Source organism: Carex rostrata, chromosome 4, assembly GCF_964058835.1.
Source record: "Carex rostrata chromosome 4, lpCarRost1.2, whole genome shotgun sequence".
Classification (NCBI taxonomy): Eukaryota; Viridiplantae; Streptophyta; class Magnoliopsida; order Poales; family Cyperaceae; genus Carex; species Carex rostrata.
The window spans coordinates 13100234-13123138 of record NC_135921.1 but is presented as its reverse complement, the minus strand read 5'-3'; the positions used below and the strand labels follow the sequence as shown (position 1 = coordinate 13123138).

General features: G+C 32.3%; 1 protein-coding gene across 1 annotated transcript; it reads right to left on the bottom strand.

The window, feature by feature from the left end:
• Window positions 1-28: 28 nt before the first annotated feature.
• LOC144553460 (glutamate receptor 2.7-like) lies at window positions 29-4658 on the bottom strand. The gene is made up of 5 exons (XM_078301633.1): window positions 4302-4658; window positions 2155-3485; window positions 1758-2070; window positions 955-1361; window positions 29-797 (listed from the first exon to the last, which is right to left on the bottom strand). Exons 1-5 carry the CDS (start codon window positions 4603-4605, stop codon window positions 264-266), a joined length of 2889 nt encoding a protein of 962 aa, XP_078157759.1. The 5' UTR covers window positions 4606-4658; the 3' UTR covers window positions 29-263.
• Window positions 4659-22905: the final 18247 nt, after the last annotated feature.

Sequence of the window (22905 nt, the reverse complement as noted above, 5' to 3'; positions counted from 1 at the left end):
CAATCTGATCCATCCCTTCAAACAAATACACTTAAATATGAGTAGCCTTTATGATCATTATGATTCTGGCTTAATTTTACAGGAAAAAACTTCAAGAATTTGCCTGAATTGCACATTTAACAAGCAGATGACAGGAAAAAAAAAACTGCAGGGATGAAAGCTTTTCATTATAAAGCCTATCTCAACTACAAGTTTAAGTAAAAGCCAACTAGAGGTCAGATGCCAAACAAGAGATCACCTCCCTTCTGTGATCTGCTCTATATCTAGGTTCTGGCCATCGATCCCTGACCAGTGAGGTTATTACTCTCTGTTTGTACCAGTGTTTCCTCTTGAGGAGGGGGCGAGGCCGGTGCTGAAGATTGATGAGAAACCCTTGCACTGCTCTCTTGGCCATGAGTTGAGGTATCTTCATACCTATCTATTCCATCAATTGAATATCTGCTCGGTACAGGGCGAATGCTTGAATCCATGCGATCAAACTGCTTAGATATTGCTTGGAGTTTCTTAGATGGGGAGTTGTTCTCCTTGCATATTCTTTTTAGCTTATCCCAATTTAGGCAGATATATCTTCCTATATATATTAGGAACATGAGGACCGAAACAACTCCTGTTATGATAAAGAGTCCTGCGAAGCTCCTGAAACTGAGGCTGGATGAGTGTGGGTTGGAATTTTGGCTAGCGCATAAGCTAAGATCTTCAAACCATTTTTTCTCGATTCGCATCATCTCATCCCCTTCTGTCACATTCAAGATAGCCCTCGAGATGTCTGCCACCAAAGGAGAGCCTCTTGGAAAAGCCTGAAAGTGAAGAGAAAGTATCAGTTCATATATAATTGATACCGCAAGGCAGGTTTTTAAAGAAAATTAAATATAGAGGAAAATATCAGTTCATAACTCTTGGACTATCTTACATGTCTGTATCAGATATCACAGCAAAAGGAAGTAAGGAACTTACAAAGCCAAAGCCATCTGTCTTGTATGTGGGGCCAACCATGGTGTAATTAGCACAATACTTGGAAAGAAAGACCTTAAGATAAGGAATCTCATCAAAAATTGCCGCAACCCCTCCATTGGCAGATCCCTTGGCAAGAGCTTCAGCATATTGATCCACTGTACTGTAGTTCCTCATCTTGCTCGGTTCAAAATTTAGTCTCTTTAACAGTGCAACTGCAAAAGTTCCATCTTGGTAGCCAATGTAGTCACCTTGCTTAAGAAGTTGGTTCACGTCAGTTATAGTGGGTTTGAGTTGTTGAACTGTTAGCATAGATGTGAGACTTGCCGTGTAGCTTGATGTTAGTATCAGCACAACAAAAACCCAGATAATCACCAGGAATCTCGACAGGTTGCTTTCCAATTTCTCCTCTACCAATACATAAAGGTTATGCAATATAAGGATCCAGTTTGTAGGAAGGAGGCTTAATTGCATATTCTGTTTTGAAATATTCATGGGGGCCAAAGATATCATTAAACTATCATTCATATGATGATTACTCAATGTTCACTCTAGAATTATTCATCAGTTAAGGATACGATTTAGTAAATTACAAATCATTTTGGCAAAAAAATGAAGTATATGATTAAGAATTGTCATAATAAAGATTTAGTGGTGGAAAAATATTAAATGTCAATAAAGCTGAGATTGTAGTTTATTAAAAGTTGATGAACTTTTGAGGAAGAAATGTAAGTGTAAAGATTCTTTACCAAACAAGTAAATTGAGGCTCTAATCCTCTATACCAAATAGAAGCAAGAATACATACTGTGTGCAAACACTAAAGTTGAGAAGGAGAAGTAGAAGATGAGACCAATCTGCTGCCAAATAGTCCCTCGAAATTCTGGGTTTACTCGATGCTCTATCACCCATACAGCGAAACCTGTGAAGAAGAAGAATGCGAGGCTAGTGAGCCAGAGTTGTGCTGTGAGAGGTTGCAAAAAGATCCACATGGTATTGCTTGTGCCTTGCTTAACTGGTACCACCATTGAGACCCCCGACTCAGTATAAGGTAATGTGAAATCCACATAGTTTGTCCGGTTAGCGAGAATAGTTGTGTCACCTACCACGGCATCATAATTCTGTTCCAAGTTGAATAAATCACCATTTGCAACTTTTTGAAAATACGAAATCAGTTTAGAATAATTTATTAATTAAAATCTTACATTCAGATAGACTTGGTACACCAGATTGTTGTAGGAAAAAGAGCTATCTTTAAAAGGCAAGTAGTTATACGCTACATGATAAGGCAGCTTACGCATGACAGCATCAAAGACCTCAATGCAATACCCTGTGACTTTGGATGCATTTGAGATTGGCTGTGATACATTAACAAATTGGTAGAACCCGTGTTTTACTGGTACAGCAATTTTCAATATCCTCCCTTTAGTAGGAATAACCCATCCTCTGGGTACCTGATCTTTCAAGTTCCCTGCCCCTGGCCATTGAATTGGTTTTAACTTTTTATCGTTATTACCACCAGTCATCGGTGACGGTGTGTCATTCAACTCACTAGTTAGTCCTCCATTCAAAGTCCAAAACCCGACATTCCTCGGGTCTTTTCCTATTACATTCACTATCTCATATGCTGACAGCTGAAGTTGTCCATCTACAAGAGAGAAATTTCCAGCCAAACCATTAAAGGTGGTGTTACTGATTGCACCAAGCAGCCTTTCACCAGTTTGGGAAACACCGAGTCTATCCAAAACTGTGGGGCCGTTCGCACCTTGTGGCATTGTAAAAGCGGGGGTAGTAACATTGGCCATCTCTACTGCCTTCGCCAATGCCCAAGCAGCGTCATATGCCCGAAGTTGGAATATGTTGGGTTCTATCACGTCAGTCCCAGGGTAATCCTTCTGGAACCTTGCTTTGAAACGGGCTGCGAACTTTGAGAACATGTACGACTTTGGTACATAAGGCCGGAACCCAACTACTCCCTGCATGGAGTTGATTGTAGCCGTGTCTTCTATCTCAAGCACATTACCAACACTATCTGTGACCATCCAGACGTACCCTTCTGACAACATCCCAATTTTGGCAGCCAACTTGAAGAGGCGGCTTGCTAGACGAGGAAGCATGTGCACCAGAAATACACGGGTTTGTAAGTTCATTAGGCGGTTGAGTTCATTTTCAATGTAGACATCTGTCGCTTTGATCGGTATAGCGGCACGAGTGGGGATTCGTGTGTCAATTGGCTGAAGCGCGTCAACGAGAGATGGGAGAATGCCAGAGCCATAATCAGAGTCTTCATAGACCGGGATAACTGCACGCCAGCCGAAGTGCTGGATGAAGGCCGCAATGGAGAGGGACTGGACCGAGTCATTAAGAGTTGCACGAATAAAATACGGCAGATGTGCTGGAGAGATGGCTGGGCTTGTGGCTGAGTAGGTGATGAGGGGGACACGGGCCCGATTGCAGAGATAGGCCACAAACTCAGTTTGTGTCGAGGTCATAGGTCCAATTATAGCCTCAACTTGGGTCTTCAGGAGGTCAACAGCTGTGTTAGATGTAGATAATATTACCAAAATTGAAGTAATTGTTGGGTTTAATAATAATTACAATATCAACTGATCAAGGATATAGATCTCAAGCTTAGATCAAGGTACTTCAGTGCAAGGCCTGGTACTGACTGGTACATGCATAGTGATCTTATACCCTGATATTAAGGGTTTTATGCCTGATAATTCCTTTGTGGTGCTTTCTGGTTAGATTTACTGGATTGGTAATATTCTTTAAGGCACAAGTCATTTGGAATTAGTATTTAATTCTTCTTTGCTTTTCTGATTATATGAAAATGTTTCAGTGTTTCATATTTGCATTATTCTGATTTGGGATCTTATTGAACTACCAATGATAAACGTTCTATTTTTCTTCTTGTTTCTTTCTTTTTTCGCATATTTCAATTTCTTTTTCTTTTTATTACTTCTGATTTGACAACATTCCTCAACTGGTAAGTAGTGCCAGTAAAACAGTGCATACAGGTAACTTCAATAGATATGTATAATAACTATATGCATGCACATCCTAGTTCGACCAGGATTAAATATCAAGGAACAGTTGTCGAGACTGACATAATCAATTATTTTATCAATTGCTATTTTAAGGGCTTCTGACTAATTATAATATAATAACTAGGAAACATAAACAAAGAAACATTAGGTACTTGCATGGATAAGAACAACATACCAATCTTATATAATAGGAGTCAAGAAAATAATAAAAATACATAAAAATAAAAATCCTGAATCCGCTCCTCAACAAAACACTAGACAAAATGGAAATAAAAAAGGATAGAAAAATTTTTGAAAGGTACCAGCTGAAGTCGCCCCTACAGTGTCACTCTGGTATTCTTTGAAATTAAAACTGATTCTTGTAGAATAGTTGGGATTGGCAATGTAAAAATCATCAATCGCCATTGAAATGCTTGTTCGAGCTCTCATCCCAAATGGTGAAAGATCGAGTACAACTCCGACACGAACAGAAGCTGACGTGGCATTCTGAGCAATGACTCCCCAGCTTTGTGGGTTGAGAATTAGAAAAGAGAAGAGAAGCAATTGAACTAAAAAAGGAGAGGGAATTGGGATGCACGCAAAGGGCCTGTGCTTGAGCTTCTCCATTGGGTGTACTATGAATGAATGTGAAGGTGTGTTGATTGTTGAATGGTCTCGCTTAAAGTCGTCTTCTTAAATAAAGTATGCTCCTCAAAATAAGTAACAAGTGTGTTTATTTTTGTACCTTATGAGGTTTAGTCGCTTAACCAATTATATATATATATCATTAAGTCACTTTCTTTTGTGCAGTTGAGAGGTAGAAACCTCAGCCCTGGACATGAGATAACGAACAGGAATCTGATGGCTTTGTCGGATTTGAGTGTCTAATCCCGTTGAATATTGACCAAATTTATGTAGAATATATATAGAGAGGTCCGCTTTGAATTAACTCTTTGCTAATTGAAAAGTTCGGAAGATGTCGTTGTTGATTCAAACGGAAAATAACGAACTACTTTTTTTTTGGTAACAGAAAACTTTTACTGTTCCATCTGGAGGCGGATTTAAAAAGGACAAAATGAAGTCAATTGATTTTAATATTTTTAAAAAATTATATATATTTGTATATAATATTATCATCCAAACGCATCTCAATCCTTGAATACAATAATATTACTATTTTAAAAGAAATTATAATATTATATTTACTTTTCGAAAATGACGGTCTTCATACGTCATATGAATTGATAAGTTTGAAAATATTAATTTATAGAGAAACTCTTTAAGATAATTTAACAAAAGTTTCCTGGAAATTTCCCTTTAGAGAAGAGAATAGGACAGAAAATTTCAACAAAGCTGTCGTCATTGTTTGATAGAATGAGATGACTTGTGATCGAGTTGACCCAATGACTAATGACTTGGTAGTCTTTTCATACCAGATACCACTGGAGTCTGGAGATTAACATTAATCCATAATTAAATTAATTTCATATGTTGATAGGATTGAAACATTTAACCGGATGCCCTACATATAGGAGAAAGGTGTAGGTCCGATGCCCATCGGACCTAGTTTGGTTCCGATGGGCAGATATACCGTCTAATTTGCTTTAGGATTTGTGCGCACGAATATTAAAGCAGATGCGAAAGTTCTGACACGAATCTTAAAGCCAACCTGACGGTGATTGAACCCGTTGGAACCAAGGGCATCGGACCTACTCTGTTTCCTACATATAAATGGCCCACAACGGGACAAATTTGGTGAGGCTATAAAATGCTATATAAGTATGAATGTTGTTATTCTGTGGTACGTTCAGATGTTTAATGCCCTGTAGTGAGTCATTATGTTTCTGTCTACCCTAATTAACTTTTTAATGCATATCGACTCGGAAAAAATAAGAAGCGAAGAAGACAAAGAAGTCAACAAGTAATCATACAAGCTAAACGAATCCCATTTTTTCATGAATTCGTATCCTCTGCATCAACTCAAAAGGAAATATTCCATCTGTTTTAAGATTTGTGCCGACTAGATTCATGCTAATATTAAAGGACTCATTTATCATAAGCAGGGGGCCAAACTTGCTCTGTTTAAAATCAGACGGTTGGAATTCATTAACTCAAAAGATTCCTTTTTAAGTTAATGCAGAGGATACGCATTCTTTTTTCATGAGATAAGAATGAATAAATTTATTAGGAGGACGGTTTAAATGTCTTCATTTTTTGTGTCTCCATTATATTTTTATTTTTAAAAAATTTAATAGTTTTAAATCTAAAACTTAAAATTCAAAATAAAACCGTTGAATGTGATCTATGTTATTTTTTCTTTGTGATCATAAAAAATTATTACATTTTAATTTTGTTTGTATATGAATCAATAAGTTGAAAAATCAACGTCTTTAAATTATTCACATTATTACATTTTTTACGAACTCTTGATGACAATCAAAATAAATTTGGAATGTCATAATTTTTTACACATGAATAGATAAAATAATGTATATCATATCCAACGGTTTTATTTTAACTCTTAAGTTTAAATTTTGAGTTATTAAAATTTTTAAAAATAAAAATACAAAAACTGAAGACATTTGAACCATCCTCACCTATTAATGCATGACATAGTGTTCGATTTGTGTAAAAAGTAAAAATTAAACGGACTTCCATGCTCAAAATAGAAACGCTTTTTAAAAAAAAAATAAATAAATAACTTATTGCTGGATCAATGTAAATGCTTGAAAACTAGAGACTCATATTATCAGCATCCTCGTTGTGAGCTTGGACGTTTGCAGTGTAGCATCCATTTTATTTTATACAAATTGAGTATCTGTCATGTCATACATTTAATTTATTGGAGAAATTTCATGTATACCCCTCAAAGACTCTGAAACACGTATTTCTCCCTTTAAAATTTATAATATCATATTTATCATTCTAAATTACAAAAAATTCACAAATTTATCCACTTTTATGTCTTTTTTTTTTAATTAAAACTCATTTCAAATTTATAAAGTATCAACCACAAATTGATCGTTTCGCTACTTGGACGCTTTGCACAGTGACATTTAGGTATATTATTGTGTAAGCATTAGAAGTACATATAGAAATGACTTATATTAACTTGGAAACTGGTCAATTAGAAAGCTGACATTTTTTCTTAAACATGCTATTAGTTTTTTTTTAATTAAGATAAAATGAGTAGTAACTTTAAAATGAGATTTAATAATAAAGACAATAAAATGGATAAAATTGTGAGTTTTTAAAGTTTAAAAGGTTAAATATGATATTAAGAAATTTAGACAAGAAAATATGTAATTTTCAAGTTTTAGAGGGGTATACATGAAATTCCCCTAATTTATTTAATTTTAGTGTCATAAAAAAGTCTGCTCTAAACGAATACTTTCTGTAGAAAATGGGAAATGTAATTCCTTTTTGTTTTAACTATGAAAGAAAAATGCCGAAAAAGGTAAGTTTACAATATTGAGTAATTATTTATAAAAGCTATTTAGAATTATTTTCTGATCATCATTTTAGTAGTAATTTTGTGCTTGGTCAAATACATAAATGTTCCGAAAACAAATAAAAATTGGTTTAACTAGTATGTAATTAAAAGAAGACAAAAAATAAAAGAGAGACAAAAAAGAAGAAGAAAAGAATAGCTCGCTAATATTGTTTAAAAAACCAAACCGTCAATACTATTGTCGGTCCAAAAAGAATTCTGGAAGTCAAGCTCATAATTTAACATAACAAGATTTAATGTTTGTGATCTTGATTCCAAATTGAATCTCCAATTTGTTGATTTCTGAACTTCAATTTTCAAACATTACAATTTAGTAAAGTTTGATCCAAAGAGATTCCGATTCCGATCCCCTTTCGGATTCCAAACATCCCAACTCCCATAAAAAACAAAAGGAGTAAATTAAATACTAAAATACTGACACTGCACTAAACTGTCTCTTAAGTTAGATCCGGTGGACTTCCAACTTTGGGACGGCTGCCCGGTTATTATCATACTGCTGGCATGTGAGGCTAAGAGCACATGTGGTAGATTTAAATTTTAAGTGGAGCTAAGGGTAAGCTCCAGAAGAGGGGATGCAGAGGGAGGGGAAGAAGAAATCACTGTGTGGAGGGGAGACGTCGAAGGTTTGCTCGGTCAGATGCAATTTTACTTGCTCCAGAAAAGAATAATCGGAGAGGGAATAGAGGGAAGCGGTTACTGTGCGAAAGGGAGACGAGGTGAGAATCGTGTAGATTTTTGACGAAATCTTTTACCTCCAAATTGGAGTGTAAGATCACTGTGCAGAGGGAAAGCTCATTTTTGTCTTCTTCCCCTCCCCTTCCATTAATGTGGTTTTACCCTCTGATTCTGGAGCATACCTTAAGGAGCATTTGTTCGGTAGAGTCAGATTGAGGAAAGACGCTAAGAAAATGGGAAAATGTGCTAAAGAGGCTTAATCCAATACAATTAGTACCTTAAGAATTCGGACAAAAGAAGCAAATCTTAATTCAAACGAAGAAGATGTTGGTCGGTGAGATTAAGAAGCTAAGGAGTTTAAAGAAAGCTTAAGAAGTACCAAGGAGGGGTTACCAAACACCCACGCAACACTTAAAGAATTCATATCACTCAAGTTACTTTAAAAAAAAAACCGTATATCGGCATGAATCTTAAAGGGTTCCATGCGTTACAGGTTTACGACGTATTGATTATAATTCTGATCGGACAGTCCAGTTTGAACCAGTGTTATAAATAACGGTATGTGGTTGTCAGACGGACAGGATGCTGCCAAGCGATTAATCAAGAATAATCAGCCATAATTGATCAATTAGTAGAAAAAGTAATTGGGATCACCGCCAACGACTAATCGGCCGATTAATCGATCTGAAGGGACATTTTTTACGGCACTGGTTTGAACTCAAACGGTGAGGCATTACAATCGACACTATGTTTAATAAGCCAGAGCTTTGCTGCGGAGACGTATTACAACCGAAAACCATGCCGGAGCTTGTGACAAAGAGAGTTTGGACTCTTGGCGTCATGTGGAATAAAACTAGAAAATTAAGAATGAGAAACATGAAAAATCAATTGTAGTATAATTTCACATTATAAAATTTTAATTTATAGGGGAAGGGGGATTAGCTCCTGGCCGTGATCGGGGGTGCCTACATGAGTTATGCTGTTAAGCAGTTTGTGTATCATTTTGTCAAGATTCCAGTGTTATTTAATGAGATTATTTTAAGCGGACTGAGAAAGAGTAATAGCAATATAGCATACTCATACTACAGGATGCCTCCAGTAATGCGACAAATGGACCAGCATTTCAGCCCAACCCAGAGACGGTTATTGAAGATTGTTATAAGTTGTTAGGCTCCGGCTTGTTAGAGATAATAGTATCATTAGGCTATCTGTTAGACTGTTACAATAACAGTATTAGTTTGATTTTGTGTTGCAAACTATTTTTTAGTTTCATTCATTACGGTTAGATGTATACTTCTTTCTTATTTTCAAGTAGTAGAATATGTGATTTACTTTGTAGCAGGATATGGAGATAGATACCAGAGGTTGATATCACGTCTGATAAAACTTTGTAGGTTTCCTTTTCTAATGAAATCGGTGGTAATACCACTTTTGTATAAAATAAAAAATAAAAGTAAATCATACAATCGCTTTAATACCTCGTTTTAGAATCTTTTGTTGGGTGGGCCTCGGATCTAGCGTACTTTTATGGGCCGTAAGTTTAGGTACAGAGTGGATAAGGTTTGGCCCAAAAACATATTGCACTGTAAGGCTGTTTTCATGTAATATAATGAATCTGAGGCAAAATCACTAATTTTCCAAAAAAAAAAAAAAGAAAGCCCAAATACCTTTTCAAAATGTCAAGGCCCAAAAAGAATATATTTATAGAAAGAGAGAGGAAGACAAATTCTCGAAAATATGTTGATTTTGTTATTGGATAAACCCGTTATAGCTCTTTTTATTATTTAAGAATATTGATTATTTATTGACTTATTGCATAGTTACAGCTAACCTTTGAACTTTGATTCTTTTATAAAATAGTCATTGTACAAAAAAAAGTGTTATAACGAATAAAAACGTTGACAACATAGAAGAAGAAATTATCTAGTTACCGTATCCTCAAAAATATCTCAATCTACTTTTTCTTTACATTTAAAAAATCTCCAAAAAAGTGAATACAATTAAATACGTTTTTTAAAATAAAATTCGTATTTAGATTTATCAAATTTATCAAAAAAAATTTGTAAATCAAATCTGAAAATTTTCTATACAAAAAAAAATTTGAATCCAAAAATTTTAAAGTTAAAAGTAGGCATTTTTCTGAAATATGAATTTAATTTTCAGAAAAAAAAAATCGTATTAGGTATTAAAATCAGAATACATGCTATAAAATTAAGCTCTGATACCAAATTTAGGTTTTTTTTTTATGAAGTTTAAATTTTATTTTTTTATTTTTTTTCCATGTGCACTTAATATGTTAGATATAAATGTTTGATATGTAATATATCAACATATACGCACATGAGTATCAACACTTGCATTTAAAATAAAATTAAATTATTTCTCACTGTCCACTCATCTTATAAATTTTTTCAGAGAAGGTTTTTTTTTTCCGTTCAATTTCGTTCATATTTCTGACGATCTATGAAGAATTTACGAAGATGAGGGTTCAAATGCCTCCATCATGCCTCCATTTTTAAAACTTTAATAACTCAAAATTGAAAACTTAAAGGTCAAAATAAAACCGTTAGATATGATCTATGTTATTTTCTCTCTGTGCTCATAAAAAATTATCACATTTCAATTTTGATTTTATGTGAATCAATAAGTTGAAAAATTAACGTCTAAAAATTATCCACATTAGTATGTTTTTTTACAAATTTTTAATGATAACCAAAATAAAATTGAAATGTCATAATTTTTTACATGTACATAGATAAAATATTGTAGATCGTATCACCGGTTTTATTTTGATTTAAGTTTTAAATTTTAAATTATTAAAGTTTTTAAAAATGAAGACATAAAAAATGAAGACATTTGAACCCTCCTTATTTACGAATTTAAAACTACGAAGGTTTTTTTTTCAAATGAGGTCTATATTTAAGTTTTTTTGGATTCTATATTGAAAGGTATACGAGAGACTGATACTATATCAGGTTCCATAAAATATTTATTTATTTTTTTGAGGAAAACATAAAATAAATTTTAAATTCGAAAGTAATGTCCGTCAATCTGTTTAGATTTGTGCTGGATCCCGCCCAATTCAAGGAGCAAAGTGTGACTCTAAATTGTATGATTGTACATGTTGCATGAGCACAAATAACAAAACGCACTCTCATTTTCCATCCTATACTGATCCAAATCATAAAATTACTTATTAAAACAACGAGTGGAATTCAAATATCTTGTGTTTTTCATACTTTAATTGTGTCTCGTATTTTTATCTATGTTTTTAAAGTCTAAACAGTCAATCTCAAGTCTCAACTACCAAATTTTATATATTTTTATAATTTTTTTACTATTTTTTAAATAGATACAAAAAAAAATTAAACGGTCCATATTAACCCATTTCTTTCCCTAAAGATAATGCACCGGAGAAAATCTTAAGATCTGAGACGCATAAAAAAGAGACCGGAGACAAATCAAATTTAATACCCTGCCTAATAACAACTACACAACAGTTCGGCCACACCCCCCATGTGGACTATACAGTTAGGTTAATAAATAAATATAATAGAAATATATCCACTAGTTGCTAGCTAGGATTGGTTGAAACGCATAAAACATTCATAGCCTTGAGAAAAACGTTTTAGTTTGATAGTTTTGATATTTGCTTGGATTTAATTCATTATATCAGTGTTATAAATAATGGTATGCGCTCGTCGGACGGAAATGGTACCGCCAACCGATTAATCGGAAATAATCAGCAATAATTGAAAATAATCGGTCGATTAGTCGAAAAATCTATGATAATTTGATCACTGCCAACGACTAATCGACCGATTAATCAGCTTAAACAACCGTTTTTTTCAACACTGCATTATACATGTTATATATATGCGAGTAGAATCATAATGTTTTTAAAATTGTCAAGAAATTTTAATTTTAAAATTTATAGTATTGACTTTAATTAACAACTTCAAATCATTGAAACTTATATATTTGTAAGTGTTTATTTTACATATAAAATTAATAATTTTTTAGTTAATTTAATATAAAGTTAAGAAATAAAAAACAATAAAAATAAATGTATTAGAAGTTAACTTATAATTTTTTTTTTAAAAGAATCAGCTTTTGGTCTAGTGGCAGAGGCAAATGACTCTCATTTGAAAGGTCATGAGTTCAAAATTCTCTGTAATATATAGCTAAACCTCCACCTTTCACTTCAAAAAAAACTTATAAACTTTTTTTCTTGAATAGTGGATTTTAAACTAAATTAATTCAAAAATTTATAAATTTTACTCATACACATATTATTTGTGAAATTAATTGATTACATTTTAAATTTGTTATTTAAAATAAATTCTGCTCTATACCTAAGCAATTATTGACCCTTTTTTGTTTGGCATGGTACAGTTGATATTAATGGAAGTCATTTTCTGTGCGACTCAACGTCAAAATAGATGCCCAGAAAAATCTTTAAAAGGCAGCAGATAGCGGAAGTTTTTTACCATAGAAATTATAAAATTTGATGTACAAAAATAGAAAGAATAATGAGTCCGATCTATTTTTTTTTTTTTTTTTAAATGTACAGATAATTTGCAAATATATATAGGGCACGGCTAAATTGCTGCTGGCAACATTTCAGCGGAGGTGGTTCCGGGGCAATTTCTTAATTTGTGATGTTCAAACAACAAATCCAAACCGTTAGATGTTTAATCTATATTATAATCTACTTGGAGACCAAATTTTACATTTTTTGGAATTTTTTTACTATTTATTAAGCTGGTTTGAAAACCGCTGATTTCAGTAAATTTCTGCAGCATTGAAATCAGCGGTTTTCAAACCAGCTTAATAAATAGTAAAAAAATTTCAAAAAATGTAAAATTTGGTCTCCAAGTAGATTATAATATAGATTAAACATCTAACGGTTTGGATTTGTTGTTTGAACATCAAAAATTAAGAAATTGCCCCGGCAGCACCTCCGTTGAAATGCTGCCAGCAGCAATTTAGCTGTGCCCTATATATATATATATATATGAATCGGATTCAATGAGTCCGATCCATAAAAGGGTTAATTTTTTGTGGCACAAAACTCTCTGTATCTACGGATATAAGGAGTTTGGTACTGCAGAAAATTTATGGATCGTAAACCGTGATTCCGATCCATAAAGGAATTGATTTTCTTTAACACAAAATCCTCTGTATCAGTAGAAAATCAATGGTTATAGAGGGTTTTGTGCCGCATAAAATCAACTCATTTATAGATCAGAATCATTGAGTCTAATTCATAAATTTTCCTTTTTCTCTCTGCTGCAGTTCAAAAAAAAAAAACAATGGTTCAGACTCAATGATTCCTATCTTACTACATTTAATGAAAACAAAACACTTTTTCTATTTCTGTACATCTAAATTTTATAATTTCGATTAATAAAAAAATTTCCGCAGAGAGCTGTCTTGGTGAGAAAACACGTTCGTCCGCTTTTGCGTGCATTTATTTGGAATCTTAAAGTGTCCAACAATCAACGCCAAACAACTTCATTCAAGAAATAAATACCAACCCCTCAAATAGATGGAATTAGTTGCGAACTTGCGATTGCTAGTTGGACATGATTGCTGCATCCGTATCAGTTGTGCCAATTAATTCCTATGCAAGTAGGTCCTTGCTCATTCCGGTTCAAAAGTCACTTCTAAGTAAATACAGAAAATATTGTCATCTTTCTAGTACATTTAATTTCTAAAAAGTGATATCTATTTTTGAAAGAAAACAAAATTTTTAAGTTATTTAATGATTGTTATTAAAAATAATTCTCAAAATAGATACAACTTTTTATAAATTAAATGTACTAGAAGGATCACAAAATTTGTTGTATTACCTAGAAGTGACTTTTAAACCGGAATCAATAACTCAGAATCCAAGCATTTTTATTATTTTTCAATAACTCATAAAGAAATATATTAATTTTTCTTACAGCCGCAAAAAATCCGGTATGAAAAATGTTGACCCGGGTTATTTGTAGCAGTCTTTCTAATAAATCAAATTATATAGTATTTCATCTATTTTCAAAGAAATATATTAAATATTTCTAATATTTCAATAGAAAAAATAAATAAATTATAAATATTTCTATTTAAATAAAAAAAATCTGAAAAAAGAAAAAAAATGTTGAAACCGGAAATTTTTTTTTAAGGTTTCTCTCTGTTTTTTTAGACGCTGCCTTTTGAATTCTAAAGCCGGAATAAATTTTTCCAGTTTTAGACTGAATTACTGGAAAAAAAATTCAATTTGGGTAGATTTTGAAATCCCGCACAACTTTGGTTATTTTGTTCTTGGCATTTTAATTTTGGGAGCTGATAATAGTATCCGCATTGTGCTTGCAGGGGGAGTATCAAAAATTAAATATGAAAATATAATTTCTTCTGGGGATCGCAAAAACTACACAATTTGATTTTTTTTTTTTAAATATTAATACCTATGAACGGAAGTATTTATATCTATGTACGGAAGTATTTATACCTATGATATGAACAATTATTTATTGCGTGGATTCTTAGAGCACGAAGATAACAATACCCGCGCTACAGTACCCGGGGACCACCGAAAATTAAATGCATAAATAAAACTTCCTACGGGGACTGCAAAAACTCCACAAATTGAATTTTGTCTAAAGTATTAATATCTATGCAATTTTCTCTTTCAAATGAGATCTATGATGACGTCCTTTCAGGCTCGTCGTCACGCAAGTGTTTATACCTCGCCGTACAAGTATTTATGCCTACACTTGCAGGTATTTTTTACATATGACACTGAAAATATTAATATCTAAGTATTGAAAGTATTTATACTTATACACTAAAGTATTTATACCTATGAGGTCAACTATGTTTGTTAGAGGAAAGTTGATGCAGAAATGATTGGAGAACTCGAAAAGATATTATTATGACAAGTTACACATCAAGGTATTAATATCTTACTTTTTTAAGTGTTAATATCTTATCTTCTAAGTATTTATATTTACGAAGGTATAAATATCTAAGTATTTTTTACATATAACACTGAAAGTATTAATATCTAAGTATTGAAAATATTAATATATATGCATTGAAGTATTAATTTTTATGATATCAACTATTTTTGTTAGAAAAAGGTTGACGCAAATTAGTGGCGGGACTTTAAAAGGGGACCATAGAGAAAGGGTGTTGTTGGAATTTTATAATAATAATTAGTTGAGACTATATAATATATTTTTAGAATAATAATTAGTAGGGACCACGATACATTATTCTTCTAAGTGCGAGTACTGTAGCCAGATATAGTGCAAATACTATAATGCGGGTCCTAAAATAATTATTCTTTAATTTTTGAAACAGCAAAATGTTAGTAGATCTGGACATTTCGAATTGGTACGAACTTGCTAAATGTTAATTTTAGTTGGTAGCTAGAATAACAAAATTTCGATCGACAACATGCTAATTAGTGCAACATTCTAGCAACCAATTTTCCAAACAACCCAGAAAAAATTAGAGAAAGTAATACACAAAATGTTCTCAAGTAATTGATGCGTTGATTCTACTCAAAAAAAAAAAAAAAGTTGATGCGTTTGATGCTGATGCCGCTGCAGACTACAGACTGCCAAGTGTCAACTTTTTTATTTTTAGAAATTTTAAAAATAAATTAACGGAAACATCGGTTCTAGTACTTTTCGTAACTTGCAGCGTGTTTTTGCTAATTGGAAATGTAAAATATGCAGATCATTTCCTCTCCTTTTTTTTCGCTTTCACATAATTCACATTGTGGAGATAGGTATCTAATTAATTTTATTGGACGTTTTCTCAAATCGAATAAATAGTTTGATTGATGCGGTTCTAGTACTTTTCGTAACTTGCAGCGTGTCTTTGCTAGTTGGAAATGTGAAATATGCAGATCATTTCCTCTCTTCTTTTTTTCGCTTTCACATAATCCACATTGTGGAGATAGGTATCTAATTAATTTTATTGGACATTTTCTCAAATCGAATCAATAGTTTGATTGATGCGGTTCTAGTACTTTTCGTAACTTGCAGCGTGTCTTTGCTAGTTGGAAATGTGAAATATGCAGATCCTTTCCTCTCTTTTTTTTTCGCTTTCACATAATCCACATTGTGGAGTTAGGTATCTAATTAATTTTATTGGACATTTTCTCAAATCGAATAAATAGTTTGATTGATGCGGTTCTGGTACTTTTCGTAACTTGCAGCGTATCTTTGCTAGTTGGAAATGTGAAATATGCAGATCATTTCCTCTCTTTTTTTTTTCGCTTTCACAGAATCCACATTGTGGAGATAGGTATCTAATTAATTTTATTGGACAGTTTCTCAAATCGAATCAATAGTTTGATTGATGCGGTTCTAGTACTTTTCGTAACTTGCAGCGTGTCTTTGCTAGTTGGAAATGTGAAATATGCAGATCATTTCCTCTTCTTTTTTTTCCCACTTCCACAAAGCTCACATTGTGAAGAGAGGTATCTAATTAATTTTCTACACTGTGTGACGTTGGTGTGATAAAAAAAATGAAAATAAGTAGAACCAAATTATTTGTTTAATCTCACAGACCTCTCTCTTAATAGAATCAGATCATTGATGGTTTTATTCATTTATCCAAAAAATGATAATCAATCTTATTTTAGACAAATTATTTTTAAAATTTTCAGAAATAAAAAATGGAATGATAGCTGGAAACTTTCTTTTTCAAAATAATCAAAAGAAGGTAGGAAAACGAACTCGTGCCTTAGTCCCTCTGAGCATGTTATTCCGAAATTTTTATTTATAGCATAAAAATAAATAAATCACATCACTCCTGTTTTGAAGGAATTTCAGAAACACTCAAGCCGCAGACTGGCTCTGCGGCCCTAATTAATGGAGTCCGCACAGATTATCTACGACTCCAGATAGGTCCGTAGAACCAATCTGCAGCTCCAATTTTTTTTTTTTTTTAAATATTAATTACAAAACAAAAACATCGATTTCAGTGCACAAAACACAGAAATTGATAAATACCCATTTCGGTTCGGACCAAAATCACCGGAAATTTTTTATTCATAGAAATTGAAAAAAAAGATAGAGAGAGAAATAGAAAGAGTGCAGGTTTTGTGATATTGGTAGAAAGATCGGTACAGATTTTATCGATTTTAATAATCAAAACAATTAGGATAGGCAGAATCTCTACCCATCCTAATATATTCTGGATTTTTTGTGACACCGTCTTCAAAACAGGAATAGCAACAGATCAATTCTTGATCTTCTCAGGCACCGTCTTCATAGAAGATCCAAGATAAGTTAGGATGGGTAGAGATTCTCCCTATCCTAAGTGTTTTGATTGTTAGGATCGGTAAAATCTGTACTAATCTTTCTATCAATATCACAAAACCTGCACTCTTTCTATTTCTCTCTCTATCTTTTTTTTTTCAATTTCTATGAATAAAAAATTTCCAAAATCACCTCCGTTTCTTTAATACATTTTTTTGTTTAAAAAAAAAAAAGTTGGAATCACTGATTGGTTCTGCGGACTCTATTTGGAGCTGCAGATTATCTGTGCAGACTTCATTAATTGAAACCGTAGACTGGCTCTGTGACATGAGTAATCCTGGAATTTCTTCAAATCCAAAGTGTTTTAGCTTCTTTTTTTTCTTTTTTTTTCTATGCTATAAATAAAAATTTCGGCATGTTATTGGGCAAGGGAGGAGCCAGTGACCACAAGGTAGTAGTTTTTATTAAATTTTAGTGTCGACCGACAAAGACACCCTTGTTTTATGACATGAGGCAATGGGGGCCCCACTAGTCAATAGTCATGCATATAATTATATCAATATCACATGTTCCTTTCACATTTATTAAATAAAATAAATGTGAAGCCCTTATTCTATAACAACATAGGAGTATTTCATACGGTAACCCACAGAAATATCTTAATATTGCATAAGAAATATAGTAGTGCCCAAAAAAAAATAGTAGTTTGTGATTTGATTGAGTTCGATTCGAAAAAATTCGGTTCGAAACAAATTAAATCAGTTTGGTTCAAAATTGGTTCGAATCGAACTCAAACTGAGTCTAACTCAATTCAAAATTCTTATTTTTAGTTCTAAATCCTGCTTTAATTTCGAACCAGTTCGATTCAAAACTGATTCGAATCACACCGAATCAAACTCAAACTCTTCTTTTCAATTCGAAACCCTGCTTCAATTTCGAACCAATTCGGTTCAAAATTGGTTCGAACTTGAACTCGAACTAAGTTAAGTTCAATTCGGTTTGATTCGTTTGCCGCTTTGGAAATATCTCCTGCGGGTTTTTAAATACGACCTTATTCATGTATGTGGAAGATCAGTACATATCACATATGTTGTATGAGTTGTATATGCAGATTTTATTATGTGAGTTGTTAACAAAATATATATAAATAAAACTAATCTATAACACAAAGTTATTCTAGCCAAGGTTGTGCTTTTTACCACATTCTCATATGTTATGAATTCAAACTTTCACAAACATAATTCTTTTATGTCTTTTTTCAAATTTGAGAACAACTTGATAAATTTTGCATAGAAGAGACTACATGACATTATGAACGCAACAACCTACCACATATATTTAAATTTGAGAACAACTTGATAAATTCTGCATTTAACATTGCTTTCAGCCAGTTAAAGTTATTTTGGTATCTATTTAAAATATAAAGAAGGTCCATTTATTCATACCTCATTGTGCTCAATATAATTTCCATATTAAAATTGACTTGAAAACCAAATTTTATATATTTCTTAATTTTTTTTTACTATTTTTTTAGATAGATGCAAAATTACTATTTTAGATGGTTAATAATCATATGAAAATAGTGACTTTGTACCTATAGTAAAATAATTAATTTAGTCTCCATACACATTTTAATATAGAGAGCATATTACAATTATTCATATTTTAAAATCGTAAAAATTGATTCGTTATAATTTAGACTAAAATTATAACATTATATTGTTATAACATTAGGCGGACTCATTTATATTTGAATTTACTAATCTAAATTTATTGGTTCCGCCATGCAAGTGTATTATTCATGTATGTAGAAGATCAGTACATATCGCATATGCTGCATAGGCTTTATATGCCGATTTTATTGTGAAAGTTCATTTATGGTTTTACTATGAGTTATTAACAAAATATATATAAATAAAACTAATTTATAACACAAAGTTGTTCTAATTTAGTGGTTTGTGCTCTTTACCGCATTCTCATAGGTTATGAGTCCAAACTTCGGCAAACATAATTATTTTATGTATCTTTTTGGAATTTGAGAGCAACTATCGAAACTCTACATAGAAGAAACTGCATGACATTCTGAACGCAATAGCCTACCGCATACATATATGTGATCCATGCGTACACATTTAACATTGCTTTCAACCGATTAAAGTTATTTTGGTACCTATTTAAAATATAAAGAAGGTCCATTTATTCATACCTCATTTTGGTCAATATAATCTCTATATTAAAATTGAGTTGAAAATTAAATTTTATATATTTCTTAATTTTTTTTTTACTGTTTTTTAGATAAATACAAAATTACTATTTTAAATAATTCATAATCATATGAAAATATGAATATAGTGACTTCATACCTATTGTAAAATAATTAAGTTGGTCTCCATACACATTTTAATATAAAAAACATATTACAATTATTCAGATTTTAAAATCGCAAAAATTAATTCGTTATAATTTAGACTAAAATTATAACGTTATACTGTTTTAACATTAGCCAGCCTCATTTATATTTGAATTTACAAATTTAAATTTATTGGTTCCGCCGAGCAAGTGTATTATAACATTTAAGTTCTCTGCAATTAATTTCGAACCGGCGATATTTTGAATTTCTATAGAAAACCTGAATTGACAGAAAAACATGGTATATACTGTCGGCGGAACAGAAAAAGATAAACAAGAAAAGACATTCAAATTCCACCAACTCGTCATTTTCTCAAAATTGGGACAGGAATTTCGTTTACAAACAGACAATTACCAAGTTATCTAATTTGTTTTTCTCAGCAGATGTACACAGAAGAGTCGATGAAACATTAGAGATTTTATGAACATTAAAATTTGAAAAATTAGACTCCTGATATTTTTTATTAAAAAAAAAATTACCATCCGCTAATTTCTGAATTCGTATCCTCTGCATTAACTCAAAAAAGAATCTTTTGAGTTAATGTATCTAAACCGTCTGATCAGCTTTGAGATTCGTACAAATTAGATCCGCACTAAAAATAAAGACCCTATATTTTAGACTGGAGGTCGGATGGACTCCATTTATAATCGAACGGCTGATATCTATTAACTCAAAAGATGCTCTTTTGAGTTAATGCAGACGATGTGGGAAACGCTATCCTCTGCGGAGGATTTCTGTGCGGTGCTTTTGATCTGGTACGTTCATTTCGGATCAGACGGGCTGGATTAAGGGTTCACCAAATGTTGAGTTTTTCTTAAATTCGAGCAAAATTTGATTTTGTCCGTCCGATTCTAAACAAATAGACCAGATCAAAACTACCGCACAGCACTGCACGGAAAACATCGGATACTTTTCCGACGATGTGGACTCCTAATTTCTCCGAACAATCCAGAAAAATTTACAGAAAGTCATGCCACATGTGGCACAGTTTTCAAAGCACCAACAAAATGTTTTTAGTACTGAATTTGATGTGTTGATGAGCTGCAGACTGCAATTATTGCAAGGAACATTCTTTTAGAAAAGAAGAATAAAATTCAATGTTACTAAACTTTGTTCATTGTCATAAACAAAGAAAATTTCAGTTGAGATAACTTAATTAAGACAAATAACAAATTAAATAATTATATATAAACAAATTAAACTTGGATGATTAATTTTTAACAAAGAACAAAATTTAGTAACCTCAGACCAAATTCACCCAGAAAAAAATAGTAGAAAAACGAATTCGTGCCATGTTCCTCTGTGATCATTTTTTTTTTTTTAGGGAAATATAAAAATCAAGCCTCTAAATTTCCTCTTTGATAATTTTTTTTTTTAGGGAAATATAAAGATCAAGCCGGGAGAGCCAATGCCCACGAGGTACTGGGCCCGGATCCCCTAAAGTAATTCAATCTTTGAGTTTTTGATTGAGATTGTCTGATTTGAATTTGTCACTCGAGATTACTTCACGATTTGAATTCATCTCTCGAAATGTATGTGTTTTACTTCAGATAGATTATTACGGATTCGAATCAGATGGTCCCGATTTAAACCCAAAAATTGAGTTACTTTACTAGATCTGAACTCTGAGGTATATATGAATATCACATGTTAATTCGCATTTGTTTATCCGAAGCCTGTGTTCTCTCGAGTCTAGATGAGGTAACTCAAGCCTTTGGTTTTGATTCAGATCCTATCAAAATCAGAGACAAATGCGAGTTGGAAATCGGAGTTGGTTTGATGAATATCTAATCAAATTCAGTTAAATATCTGTTCAGAACTATTTGATCCACATGAAAATTTGAATGAACAGTTTTATAATTTGTGCGGATCAAATGTGTATGAATTTGAATGCATATCAAACGATTTCAACTAGAAATTGAACTATATTTTTACACGATGGGTACAATGCACGTGCCACATATTGCGTCACAAAATCAAATTGGAATTAGGCCATAGTTTCAAATTACAGTTTACCATTCAATTCAAAATAGGGCTATTCAAATTGGGAAATTCAAAGTTTGGTCTACATACGCCAGGTTGAATTTTAAAACTTCGGACTTTCATGTTTTCATAGTTTTCAAATCTTGTTTCTCAGAATCTTCTTTTGTTAATTATTTTTCTCTGACATAAAAAACGACCTAGAGCCTAGAGGAGAGGGCACCTTCATCAAGTTATTTTAAATTGAAGATTCTTTTTTTATGTAAAAATTGACATTCAAACTACTCAACTATTTAATATTTATTAAATATTTTTATTTAAATTTCAAACTTTTACATAAAAGATATTGTCTTTATTAGTACATCAATAACGGATTCTCGTTTTAAATTGAAAATAAGTCATTAATTTTAATAAATTTGTTTTAGTTCAACTAAATAATGTACAAATTTAAAAAAAATAATTGTATAGATCCCATAACAATAGTCTAAGAGTAAATACGGTGAAGAAAAACCATATTTTTTTAATTACCACGTGTACTATTGGTGCTGTGTATGATTTTCTACCGTATTCAATTCAATTTTTATCTATTTTATGATGTACACACCAATATCTATATAACTCGTAGATTATGCGTAGAACTACGATAACATTGTAACTAGGGGTGCACAAAAAATTCGTAGTTCGTGATTCGATTCGAGTTTGATTCGAAAAAATTCGAAAAAAATTCGATTCGAAATAGATTCGGTTTGAAATTAATTCAAACCAGTTCGATTCGAAATTAATTCAATTTCGAATTCGAATTTGATCAGATTCGATTCGAATAGGTTCGTGAGTTTATTTGATTCGAATTGGGCTGTAAATTGCCAAAAAAAATTTGGAAAAAATTAGACTAAGCTGAACACGCTGCACTCGCATCAGTTATTTAAATAAGGAAAACAACAAAGGGGGTCATCCAAGTTGTCCGCTCGTTCCGATGAATGAAAAATATGGGGATGTATTTGCATATTTCCCTTTCTCTTGTATCTGACAATCTTCTTTTTGCTTCCGCTTACCAGTAAATGGATGTCGTCCCTTATCAGTCCGGCTCT